Genomic DNA, 13971 nt, shown 5'->3' with positions numbered 1-13971 from the left:
ATCATATAAAATGTACATCTAAATAAACAAAATGTTCATCTCTATCATAAATGCTCTAAAATAAAAACAATACTCACTGTGGTTTCATTGAAAATTACAGTTTCTTGGATGCAAAAGTTTCCTAATTTTGATCCTTTTTTAATACAATATGTTATCAGAATTTGCTTTTCAATGAATATTAAATTCATGGATCAACTGAACAAAGAAATCCATGAAAAATGGTATTCATCAAATATTGATAAAACCACAGTATTAGCCCAATCCTTTCAATACATGCTTTGTATTCTCAATATTTCACACCAAAAAATATAAAAATAACAAGTTGCTATTTGCAGAGAAATGTATCTTAATTGTTTTTGTTTTCCTTACATCCAAACTAATACAAAAAGACTTAATATCTGAATTAACCATGAAGTAAATACACAATTTCATGAAACTTTTTCCCAATAAAACACCAGGGCTTTATATATTTTACTAAAGATACCTAAAAGCTACCTGGTCTGCATAACAGGACCGTATCCCCTCTCACTGAGGGCGGCAATCATGAAGATTACGGCTTGTTTGGTTGCGTAGTCAAAGTGGGCAGAGGTCAGACAGTCAGCAGTCACCGTGCATCTACATGAGGAGGCTTGGCCACAATACAACTGCACAAATGCCAGCTGGACTGTAGTCGGTGATCTTTCCCACTGTGTTTCGAAGGGGCTCCCATGAAAGATGTGCAACCTCCGTACTCAGCAAAAGCCACTCATATGAATATTAGAGATAACAAAGTTGGCATCTGACCCATTAAGAAAATTGACACATTATATATGCTTTAAATGCTATTCGGGATTTTCATAACCTGGCGTTATCGTTCGTAACACGAGTTATCTCTCCATTAGAGCAGGTATACGCTATTTTACCAGTATAAACAAATGGTTATAATAAACGTTTTTGTCTTGTTAAATCGGTTATTAGTGTAAATTGTCAATGTTAAAATACAATTATGCAATCAAAGGATGATGTAATAATGCAAAACAGTTCAGAGATTTGAATAGCGCGTTTAATTGTAGCATCGAAAGTGCGGGGGGGGGGTCATCCAAAAAATCTTGACAAACCATGAAAACCCTAATCCTTGTGTGTTTAGGGAAGGGGGTATAGCGAACTGTACTGCGTACCTTTAATCATAACTTCGATTTCACTATTCGTTTCCTTTTTCTCATAGATTCATGTCATTTTTTTTACATGGATGGTGCTCCCCAAAAAGTGGGGACTTTATGCTTATTCACTTTTTAATATGTTAACTTATGAAAACTATCTGCTGCAAGAAGAAGTGGGGGGTGGGGGCTCCCTGCCCCCCCCCCTCCTTTATGCTACGCGCCGGCAATTTACCAATAATTAATACTATTGCTTGCGATGAAGTGCGTACATGTGGTTTTGACAGCTGATACATGTGCATTATATTTTCCAATTAAGTGACATGTAAAACAATTAAAAGAGAATTGTTTATTCTATCAGTAGGTCGAAGTACAAAGATAGGTATTATACTTACATATCTGCACTGATCATTGGTGGTCATTACTGTATACTTCCACTTGATCGATTTCATTTAGGTTAATTATTGACTAATTTCGATTTCATCCTGCGAATTTACGAGATAATGGATTAAAACATTCGCAACCTAGCTTTTGCGTAATTTTTCGCATATAACTTGCGATCATGTTTTCATTCAAAGTTGCGTTACGATTTTGATCGACACCATTCATGTTTATATTTATATCAATAGTACATTCAAAACATGGTTTTCATGTGTATAGCTAATTGATATTAATTTTGCTCTTGTGCATTTCTTTTTAAAATCAGCTATATAATATTTTCTCGCACTTTACCATAATTTGTTTGCTACAGATGGCACGTATATAAAGTACAACTCAATTATATAAAGGGCACTGTGATAAATGATAAAAGTAATAAAGGTACTAAAAGTAAAACAAAAAAACAAACTACAAAAAGTGTGTTTAAGCAGTCTCATCAAAGGCTTGAAGGAAACAAGAACGTCTTATTTTTAACCAAAAACAAATTCTTATTTCGATGAAATCTATATATATAATAATATATCACTGAGCTCTAATTTAAACACTGTCATTCCTCTTAACCCTGTAATATATATCTAATACAATGAATATGTTTTGTTGCGAAATTCAAATGGTTGTCATTATAAACATCGTACATGACATATACAGCTGCCTTAATTGATGACCGTCAGTGCCTGGTGAGATACCAATACTCACTGCGTCTATGTATGTTTCATGCCGGGAATGCATGACATTTTGAACGAATACATCTCAACAGGCTTGTGCAAACTTTGCATTTTGAAAAAGTGTGTGCGTGAGAGTGGAGCAGACCGACCTAAAATCATGACGAAAAACAATTAAAATATAAAAATCAATCAGTTCACAAATTCCCAAAATCCAAGCCCGTTAAGTTGCGGTCTCGTACATGTATATCTGAATTTAATCAGAATTATATCTATGCGTAATTTCCCTATCTATTAGCGTTGTCCTCAGAAAAAAGGGCAGTTTATTAGGAATGTATATTTCGATGAAATCTATATATATAATAATATAGCACTGAGCTCTAATTTAAACACTGTCATTCCTCTTAACCCTGTAATATATATTTAATACAATGAATATGTTTTGTTGCGAAATTCAAATGGTTGTCGTTATAAACATCGTACATGACATATACAGCTGCCTTAATTGATGACCGTCAGTGCCTGGTGAGATACCAATAATCACTGCGTCTATATATGTTTCATGCCGGGAATGCATGACATTTTGAACGAATACATCTCAACAGGCTTGCGCAAACTTTGTATTTTGAAAAAGTGTGTGCGTGAAAGTGGAGCAGACCGACCTAAAATCATGACGAAAAACAATTAAAAAATAAGAATCAATCAGTTCACAAATTCCCAAAATTCAATCCCGTTAAGTTGCGGTCTCGTACATGTATATCTGAATTTAATCAGAATTATATATATGCGTAATTTCCCTATCTATTAGCGTTGTCCTCAGAAAAAAGGGCAGTTTATTCGGAATGTATATTTCTATATTTGATTTCCAGAAAAAAACTCGATTTTCAATTCCAGCCTTTTCTAATATTCATAACATCTTTCATTTTTGCGTATCAGGTGGATTTGTTTTACAGAGATATCACTATTACCACCATCCATCCGTTAGCTCTATTAGCTGTTAGCTCTAAAATCGACAAAAGCAGTAATTGTTCGATAATTAAAAATCAAAATGTCTTTCATTCGCAATGTTTTCCGATTGATCAATAATATGTACATCACATTATAAATGTTATTGATTGTAATCAAACGTTTTCTTATGATAAGCTGATTTTAATTGTTTTTTAATTTTAATTAACTGTTGATGTTTTCTGTTTTCAGACATTATCAAACTTTTTTTGTCGGAAGAAAAGTCGTACATGTATTTGTAAACTCCCGCACTGCTTACTCATTTTTTTTAATACCCGGAAGTAAAGCATACCTGCTGTAAGGGGCAGATAACTCTTTCAGTAACGATAACTCTAGTTTATGGGAAGACTGAATAGCCATATTTATATCATTTGATTTATTTTGCAAATATTAAAAGATAATGCTGTTGCATGAATTGAATGTGATGAAGGTATAAATTACAGATGCAAAGGAAAAAACGGAAATCCCCTGCCCTTTAAAGAAGAGTATTAATCACGCCTTAACTCAAAACACGAAAACTGAATCTAAAATGGTTTCCTATATGAAATGCCATATATATATATATATACATGTAGCTAAGCAAATCTGAATAATGTCTAAAGAAAAAAAAGAAAAAAAATCAGTTTTAAACAAAAACTTCGCACAGAAAAAAAGACAACTACAAGAAGGAGGAATGCGGTTGGTAGAACGATAGTAGAAGTAAATACCGCTGACGATGCTGACCTTTCCTCCTACCTTGCTGATTGTTATGGCAGAGGGGACTTTATTTTATAACCCAAAGAAAATTTCAGTTTTGGAATAATTGATTCCATGAATCCATCTTGGAATATTTTTCACTTAATATTTTTCACTTGCTTGTGATATGATAGTATTTAAAAATTAATAATTAAAATATTATTTGATAATATATGAAAAAAAATAGTTTTAATTTCAAAGATAGCATGTATGTGTATCTAAAACAGGTTTCAATTGTAAAGTATATTGTACTATTGACTGGATAAAAATACTTTATTATAATCAATATAAATTGTATCTTAATTATGAATTCGATGGACTCTTTTTCCTTCTTTTTTACAGGGAACAATATCTATATAATTATGAATGATCTACATTTAAGTTAATGTTTCTACAATAAACATATGCAAACATTTCAGGCAGTGGTATTGTCTGGTGTCTTAATAATCAAAATAGTTTATGTATTTTCGTTAAAATGTCAATTATTCATCTCGGTTTGGTAGAATTATATATTAAACATTACATGGTATTTTCCCTATATTCAAAATGAAAACCAAAACTGTTGATGTTATATTACAAAAAATGTAAGTGTAGTGTTTTATCTGTATTATTCAGGAAAATCGTGATAATTACCTTACATGTGTTTTGCATAAATAAGGAAAGATGCAATTGATTTACTTGCTAGAATATATTTGAGACGTCATTACAAGCAATACTCCCCGTGATATTACTGAAAAAAAACTATTAAACCTTTTACGCAACTGCACCCAACAAACAAATCCATATTTAACAAATGTGAAGGTCGTTGTAGATCGTGGTATGAATTACAAATGGGCGACTGTTGGTTATCTACGTTGACATCAATTATATATATAACTGTACATATCATATTTTGATCAAGTTTCGTTTTATGAATAAAGTGTTTGTGATGGTATTAGCCCGAAGTCAAAGAGGTTAATGAATTTTTTTTTTAATATGTGACCCTTATATTCTAGTCGATTTTAGGACGAGTCGTCCTTTTGAATGTTAATTTTAAGATACATTTGTTTACCGGACCCTGCTCTCTCTCTCTCTCTCTCTCTCTCATTCTCTCTCTCTCTCTCTCTCTCTCTCTCTCTCTCTCTTAATGTGCATTTTTAAACCTCCTGATGTTTGTTATTGTCCTTGATTTATGATCAATAAAAACTTTGGTAACCAGATACAACAGATACATAGCCACCTATTCATATATGTCATCGAACATGCAATAGTACAATAATATGTGATTTGTTTTATATCAAAAGCAATACCAGAAAATAATTATAATCTATGTCTAGTCTATTCTTGAAAATGATGGCCAAGGAGGTATAACAGATCCAATTAATATAGAAATAGTTGTGAGAAAACTTTAAAAGAAGTCTTAAGATTAACAGAAATAAATTTATTTAAATACAAAGCAAGCATTATGACTTAGTGATTACTTAAAATGTAGATTTTATCAGAATATCACTCTGTATAATTAAATGTATTGTCAATTTTAGCGTATGCAATGGATAGCAATGACCTGTTAACCAATTTAGAACCCATGGGGTTTCAAAAAAGAATACATTCAAATCAAAACATTGGGAAATAAAAACTCATAAGTTATATTTTTGTCATATTACTGTTCAAGCATTTCCAGTGCACCATCTGCCTAATTTTAGCAATGAGGTTTAGTAATGCGATTTTCTTGTTTAAAACTTGCACTCTTAATCAAAAATGGAATTTTAAATAATCATTGTCAATATGGTAAAATTAGATAATATAGTTTTGTGTCTCAATTATTTCATCTTATAGAATTCGGGGCTTGAATAAACAGAAATTAATTTCAGTAAATATAATGATTTCAAAGGTAACATTTGGTAATCATGTGTGAAATAATTTTGTAAGCAATTTTATCTACCTTAATGTTCTTTTCTTTATTATATCTAAATTAACATGTAATTTTCTTACCAGTAAGTGTATATCTGCTACAATATACGCTCTGATGATATATTTTCCATTTAGAATATTATTGCTGCCCTTTTGATATTATTATAAAAAATTAAGATTAAATTGAAATGTGTGAGCTGATTTCATTTGACTGGTTGCCAGCAAAGCTTTCAAAATTGGCGCAAGTGCAAAAAATAATACCTGTAATGATCGTTTAGCGTGAGGTGTTTGTAATTTGATAGTAAAAGTGGTTTGAGTGCTTTGTATAAAAATGTGTCCCAAGCAAGGCATTGGCAACTGTTGGTTTTTCTAATACAAATATGACAAGGTTATCTCTCTCTCTCCTTCTCTCTCTCTCTCATGATATAATATTACTAAGTTATTGGTTTTTTTATTTCAATTGTAAATTTGAAAATCATTTTCAGAATCTGCTATTTGATGATAAGCTTCGCTCTTCTTGTGGTGGTAACTGCAAATGAAACTCCACAACAAGTGGTGACTAGATACAACAATTACAAGGCGATATGCAATGGAATGGGTTATGAAAATGTGCGCTGCAAAGGTTTGGAAAACATTTTATTTTTAAATTTTGATTTTAGGATTGACGAAACATATGGTAGTATATAAGTCAGGGTTTTCCATAACCCTTAAATATGACTATGAAGAAACGTCATGGAAACTCTTTTGTATCCAATAGTAAAATTTCGCTATACAACTGGTACACATCTTATTCTGCTATTTTTTTAATTGAACGCTACAAAGTACGTGTACGTAATAAGCATTATTCGTTGCAACTTCCCGTTTAACACTAGTATTGATTGCTGAATTTTAAACACAAATTTTCGCAGCCAATGACACGTATAAGTCGTAGGAAGTCACTTCTGATGAGCAGGCTTTACGCAACATATGTGTGCAATAGTACAAATTATTTAGAATTATACGTAAAACTCTAAAAGCTGGTGTTTATAATTCATATTAAGAATTATGACATCCATCTTTAACTGCTTTTAGGTTATTTTCCTTGAGATTATTCTAATATTTCCATTTATCTTCTTTTTTACCCAAACATTATTTTATTTCTAATCCTAAAATAGATCCGATTGATTTCCAATCTTCACTTACCAAGCCGTTGGAAAACCTGAAGAACTATGAGATTGTGATCTTTGATAAGGTATCATTAAACGAAGGAAACGCTTACGACCATGTCACCGGAATATTTACAGCACCGTTGGACGGAATCTATTCCTTTACATGGACAACATTAACAAAAGCTGGAAAATATTTCGTCACTGAAATCATGCTGAATGGCAAAACAGTTGCATTTAATAATACCGATGGAAGGGGTCACAGTGGAAATCCTATGTCAACTTCACATGCTAACATCAAAATGAAGAAAGGCGATAAGGTCTGGATCAGGACCCATGGCAGCGGTGGGCAGTTTGCCCATGCAAATTGGTGTTTCTTTTCTGGTTCAAAATTGTAGCACATATCTAACGATACCAAAATAAAGCACTTGAAGCTTAACACATACAATTGTTTTGTATTTTTTAAATGCAAGATATATAGTCTTATAATGCATAGAAATTTGTGTGCCGACCAAATTATATAAGAAACAATTTATTTTATACTTATTGAACCATTTGAGTTGATCTGTTATTTAAACATTTTCAAAACTAACTAAAAAATAAAAATTTGCAAGTTCTTTTAGTAAAGAATTCAAACAAATGGTTTTCAATATAAATGACAAATAAATAACGAATAATGACACAATGTTACATATATTATGTTAGGAATTTAATATTTCAGTTATAATTTAGCTCAAAAATCATGTCATCACTGTCACAAATATGGGATAATATGACGGACTGTGTCATGTCCGGACTTAAATGTCGCACTGTTCTATGCAATGCGGACTCCTAAACCATGACTTTAAACGATGATAATAATGATCGGCAAAGTCCCGGAAACGCCATGGAGACATACTATGAAGTATCGCATGCAATCTATCTTGAAACTAAGAATCTTAAAGGGCCATGGTCACAATTTTAATTCAATTCTATTTTTCTATTTTTTTTATTCTTAACAATGCTTATGGAATGCATTTCTAATAATCAAATAAAATTTACGTAGAGTTAAAAGCAATATGCAGGGCTCACAATTCTTTGTCATGTAAACGAGGCCCTGTCTTTGTTTACAGACTAGGTTTAATATACCTTAAAAAACAATTTTCAAGCAGAATTGTTTATCTTCATACCCATTTTAAGCATAAATTAAAAATTCCTAACCTTTAACGAATTCATTTTAGGTCTAAAACTGGATTTGCTTTTCAACATTCAAAATGTAAACAAAAGCTTTTTTTAAATACCAAAGACTTGTAATCTCTGTAACTGGGATCGATTACTTTGAAAAGTGATTAAATATTTTCAAATACATTGCCAATTTTATCAATTAGTCGCAATTACAATTACATTGATTTTTTAAAATGTAATTATTCAGTCTCAATTACTTTGATAAATGCAATTAATTACATTTCAATTACGTTAGTTTTATTTTTTAAAATCTTGAGAACATAGACATCTATAAACAGCAATAAGATATACAAGGCTTTATGTACGGTAATGTTTTTGAAGGTTGTAGTTCAGTTTAATGATCATTTATAATATTTTGAAAATGTCTAAAAACAAATTTCAGTTAACATTGAATTCATCAAGTACCACTGAGTTCATGTTTGGTTCTGAGCAAAATTTTCTCTATAGTGAATTAATTTTCATTCACATAACTATGTTTATTCGGAAAGTACAACTTTCGGCAGTATAGCATATCAGTATATAGATAATAATGGTTATAATTCACAAGAATGTGATATTTACACTCCCTCGAGTATAAGACAGGGGAGTTCTTGCAATTGGGTATTGATTAGTTCACACCTCGACAAAGTTAGACTTTTACCTATTGGCCTGGGCAGTGTGCCATGCTGTATAAACATAGTAAACATTATGAGACATTTAATTATTGTATAAATAAAAGCCTATGCCAAACGTGTATACAAACCATTTAATATTATAAGACACCCTTTTTATATTTTAAAGTTGGAAACAAAAGTAATTGAAATGTAATTGAAAAGTAATTGATAACACACAATGTTTTTGCTATGTATCTAAATACACTCCATTACTTGTTATTGAAGACAAACTCAATTACAAGTTACTTCCAATTACTTTGAAAATGTAATTAATACACGAAATTACAAAAACGTTTTACAATTACCCAATCTATATTTGGTTGCCTATTAAAAATTTCTTACTGATACATTGTAAACATTAAAAGCAGAAAAAAAAGTTTTGACCAAAATCGTCACCATGCCTCTTTAAAACCAAATATGGTTAATTCAACGAATGCTTTTAAAGATAGAAATGCTTGCTGAGTTTTATTAAACTACATGAACAGAAGTTATAAACTGCAATTAAAGCAGTTTAATTCTTAGACAAACGCATTTAAAAGTCTATTGAATACAATTTTCGATTCTTTTTTAACGTTCTGGGTACCGTTTCACAAAAGCATCGTAAATTAGGTACTACTTAACGAGTTACGACACTCTTAAGTACTACGTACGCACTTAGTTAAGACCGTTTCACGAAAGGTACTTAGTTCCGACGTAACTTTCTCGTATTTACGTCCGTCTTAAATTACCGGAAGTTGATTTCAATATGGCAGACGAACTCGTAAATAAAATTAAAAAGGAGAGGAAAAAGAATTTTTCTGCCAAGGAGATTGAAATTTTGGTGGAAGAAGTTGAGAAGAATCGAGCGATCTTGTTTGCCTCTCACAAAGATGTCAACACAAATCAAAAGAAAAACAAATGTTGGAAGGACATTTGTTCCTTGTATGTATCTCACAGAAAATGTTTCACGATTTATATCATATTGTAATTAATTTAGGTTTGTACTATAAATTGTACATGTTTCAATCAGTGACTTTTCTTAAACATTCATGAATAGAGCCACATATATTGAAAGGACATTCTATAATTGTGTTGTAAGCGTGGCCAAATGGTAACGCATTGTTCTTTTTTTTCAATTTTATCGTCGCTGAATCGATTCCCCCAAGTTATATATTTTTTTTCTTTTCATTAAATTAAAGCATGATAAAAATAGAAAGTATAAATTATATGTGTCTGATATGCATGATGTTTCTTTTCAAATCATCTTTTATAATTCGCCGAGTCTGAACTCATCCAAAATGATCATTATGATATCTCTTCAAACTTTTTACACTTACATTCATTTCATTTTGCTGGAAGTAATGTTAACTGACTTTATACACAGAGTTCCATATATTCATTTTTGATGCAGCTTTATACCACGTATAAAAAATAGTGAGAGATACCTGAATCTATTTTTAGTAAAAGGTACTTTCCGTTCAAACACGGATGTAGGTGAATTTAGCGAGAATTGGGCGGACTATTAAGTGGGATACCTGCAGCGGGATTTTAAAACGCCAAAGGCTTGCTCCACGACAACCCTTGATCTTCTGTGTGACCGGTTATATCGATCTTCTCCCCGGCAACTTGGACGATTGACTGGTGTTAAAAGCCACGGTCGAAGAGGATAACCGGAATCGCCCAGAAGCCACCCATCAACCTGACCACTCTCGAAACGTCGGGCTATGGAGGAATTGGCCCAGACAAAAGCATCATGTGTGGAGCCTGGCCATTTACTGACAATGCTCAGAAATCTGAATAAAGATTAATGTTATAAATTACAACTGGTGTCTCACGAAGACAAACCCCTTTACAAAGCCGCTGGGGGTTAAGCGATGTAATCTGTACATTTTTAAAATCAGATAAGTCGAAGAATAACCTTCCATTTTCTTTATATTATTCTTTTATGGAAGTTATTGCTATATAAATACTGATATTTAAACATTTTTAGTATTATTCTGCCCCTCGTATCAATTAGTTCTAAATTATCGTAATGTATAAGGAAATTATTGATTTTTTCTTATGCTAAAAAAAAATTCATAATAATATAAATATGATTTATATGTATTCAATACAGCTTCTCCATACTTTTTCATAATTAAATGATTACATGCAGCTACATTTTTCAGTTTATACTTTGACCTTGGATTCGTAGCTCATCAAATATGTCATGAATAGGAAATATTTTTATTTAACACTGCGACATTTAAGTCCGGAATTCAAGTTACATACCCTTTCTGTAATATATAAACTAAGTTTTGAAATACTTAATGAAAATAATCACATTTATATACTATAGTAATTAACATTTACTTCATGTCAGCATCAACTATTGCCTGGACATTGATTGAATGATAGCCCTTCCGACATATGTAAAGGTGCTCGTCGGTAGAAGGTGCAGTTATTGCGATGTGGGTCCCGTCGATGGCTCCTAGCACATTGGGAAATCCGGCGATGGAGTGGAAACCCACCTTCGTCCTGGTAACGTCAATGTCACTGGTTGGAAACTTGATGTTTTGCAGTGATGCACTCAAGGCATTTGTTACATCTTCGATGGACCTGAACAAAATTTTACATCGCACTGAAGAACTATTACAGAATTTTATAGTGAATATATGTGCACCCTTTTGCAATTAAAATGTCGATTTTTGCGAATATAGAATATATCAAACTATGTGCTATTTTTTTAAATCACAAAATTACTTTCTCATATTTCATGCTACATGTATATATCGATTATTTTTATTAAAATTATGTAATAATTAAATAAGTGTAGTTGTTGAATTAGACAGACCCGTGAACTTTCACTCGCAGCGTAAAAACACTGTATTCATAGTAAATTTCTGAATGGAAATTTCATAACCTGCAAACGGAGGACTTAGAAATTCCTAGCGTGTCCCCAATCAGTCTCTGCTGGGTGCCAGAACCAAGGAAGCGCAAAGTTGCGAAGACTTGTAGAGATACAGGAAGGCTGACCGATCGCTGGGTGGGCCTCTCTAAGCGGTCTTTAATCAAATCGATGATCGAGATGATGGATTGCCTGTCTAACCGATATCGCTGAATGATTTGAAGGTCGTTGTAGGCGTCAAGGGGATTCTGTCTGTCCCTAAAAATGCCTGCCGCCTCAAATCCCGTCGCACTTGCTCATCAACAACCCTCATGAACGCCGCCATTTTGATAAACTAACGCTGAGAAGTAATTTTACGTCACCTCCGAGATGACGTAGAGTAACGACGTAACTTACGACGCAACGTGAATTAAGACGCTTTCGTGAAACGCCGAAATTTTGCTACGAACTACTTACGTCGCAGTTACGTACTACGTAAGATTTACGATGCTTTTGTGAAACGGTTCCCTGGTCCAGATTGTGAAAGCCCCAATTTGAAAGTATTTATGTCGCAAGTTATTTCAGTGTCGTAATCGACATGTTGGTAGTGGGCTAATGCATTCGGAGCTAAAGGGGAAACACAAAAAAGAAATGTCTTTAAGACAAGGGTACCCCGATGGTTTAAAATTGACGTTCGATTTTTAAATTATCATTTTTTCTGGTAATGTGTAAAAACAGTAGTCTACATGTCTGTAACTAAATAACCTAAGAATTCAATTAATGCCAATAAATTAGTAATAATTAATCAAAGTACTGAGAGTACTGAGAAACGGAGGCATCCTTGCGGAGGAGATTAATCTACTATTAATTTAGTTCCAAGTATTGAAGTACCGACGGGAGTTGATTTCATCGATTGATATTTATCTTAAAATCAACGAAATGTAATTGTGCATGCCGAGTAGTTTCTTATCCGTAATTGAATAACGCATATTTTCATAATATGAATTTTTAGGCTTTTCCGACAATTTTAAGAATTATAGGAAAACATCATATGAATCATGTTGCGTAATATTTTAAGATAGAATTATTTCCATCCAACTATGTATCAGTAATGTAAATATTTCTGGAAAATTATATGGATCCGAGCAATTTTTAACTATAATAATATTTAGTGCTTCAGAATGCATTACATCGAATTTATCGATTACTTTCGAGAACAAGGTCTTGTCAGTCAGCGGCGATGATCTGTGGTTAGGTCCAAACATAGTTTCACTTCCGGTTTGCCAGAGTAACTGTATAGGAGAGTTGATACAAATTAACTCCCAAAAATAATAATGGTTTTTTCTTCTTCAAATTTTAAGGTATAGAAGGTTTAAAGTATCAATTAAGAGTTTTCAATACTAAATACTAAAGGACAGAAACTACTTTGCTAACATATTCAGGCTCTTTTATGGAATATGCAAAAATAAATTACATGTACAAACAAAAAAATATTTTGTTAGTTAGTACTATACCTATTGATTCACAATATATACTAAAATTTATGATATATGATCAATAAAAACTGTTGAACAGTGAACTTTTTTCATATGAAAAAAATCGTTCATGCTTAAAAACCCCTAATGTTACATGTAGGTAATACATGCATGATCTCAATCTCGCATAGTTGTTCTTTTTCTTTTGCAGAATGTACGATTCGATTGTAGAGAGTGATCAAATATATTTCTAAGCGGTTGAAATATTTATATATAAGAGACGCTACAGCTCATTTTGCTCAAAATTACCGTTAATTTAATCATTTCAGGCGGTAAAAAAAGTAAATATTGCTAGCTCAGCCTTTTGATCAACAGCTTAGCGAATCAACTGTAAACATTTCATCGTGACTTTCTGCATGGGATTAAAATATTACGAATTTATACAGATTTTACTTGTGGTGTAAACAAAATTTGAGAGATATAAATTTAGAATTTTGGAAAAAATTTTAACACACAATTGCGAGCTTTTTCTGCTGTAAAAAGATTCAATCTTTCAGTATATGCAAACTCCTATTCTTTTATCTAATTATGTTTAAAAACGGAAATATCCAAGATGAAGAGAATTCGTTGTAATATCCCTTTAAATCTTAATTAAAAAAAAAAAATATACCGCGGTAGATCTTATAATACCCCGTGCTTCACTTTTAAAAGAAAATATGTACATTCTGTCAAATGTGTTCACACTTTTTTTTACGCGAAATTC

General features: G+C 32.1%; 1 protein-coding gene and 1 pseudogene across 1 annotated transcript; one reads left to right on the top strand and one right to left on the bottom strand.

Moving 5' to 3' along the window:
- Window positions 1-409: 409 nt before the first annotated feature.
- On the top strand, window positions 410-7409 carry LOC128160961 (complement C1q tumor necrosis factor-related protein 3-like). The gene is made up of 5 exons (XM_052824240.1): window positions 410-414; window positions 512-588; window positions 5497-5545; window positions 6352-6488; window positions 7021-7409. Exons 1-5 carry the CDS (start codon window positions 410-412, stop codon window positions 7407-7409), a joined length of 657 nt encoding a protein of 218 aa, XP_052680200.1.
- A 2980-nt stretch (window positions 7410-10389) lies between these two features.
- On the bottom strand, window positions 10390-12243 carry LOC128160960 (putative nuclease HARBI1; annotated as a pseudogene).
- Window positions 12244-13971: the final 1728 nt, after the last annotated feature.

This window comes from Crassostrea angulata, chromosome 8 (genome assembly GCF_025612915.1).
Source record: "Crassostrea angulata isolate pt1a10 chromosome 8, ASM2561291v2, whole genome shotgun sequence".
NCBI classification, from domain to species: Eukaryota; Metazoa; Mollusca; class Bivalvia; order Ostreida; family Ostreidae; genus Magallana; species Magallana angulata.
The sequence above is the reverse complement of the archived record's forward strand: the minus strand, read 5'-3'. Positions and strand labels throughout refer to the sequence as shown.

Coding starts and splice junctions, on each gene's coding strand:
- LOC128160961 (XM_052824240.1), top strand. Junction 589..5,496: donor CGTAGTCAAAGTGGGCAGAG/GTCAGACAGTCA, acceptor TGTCAATTTTAG/CGTATGCAATGGATAGCAAT. Junction 5,546..6,351: donor ACCAATTTAGAACCCATGGG/GTTTCAAAAAAG, acceptor AATCATTTTCAG/AATCTGCTATTTGATGATAA.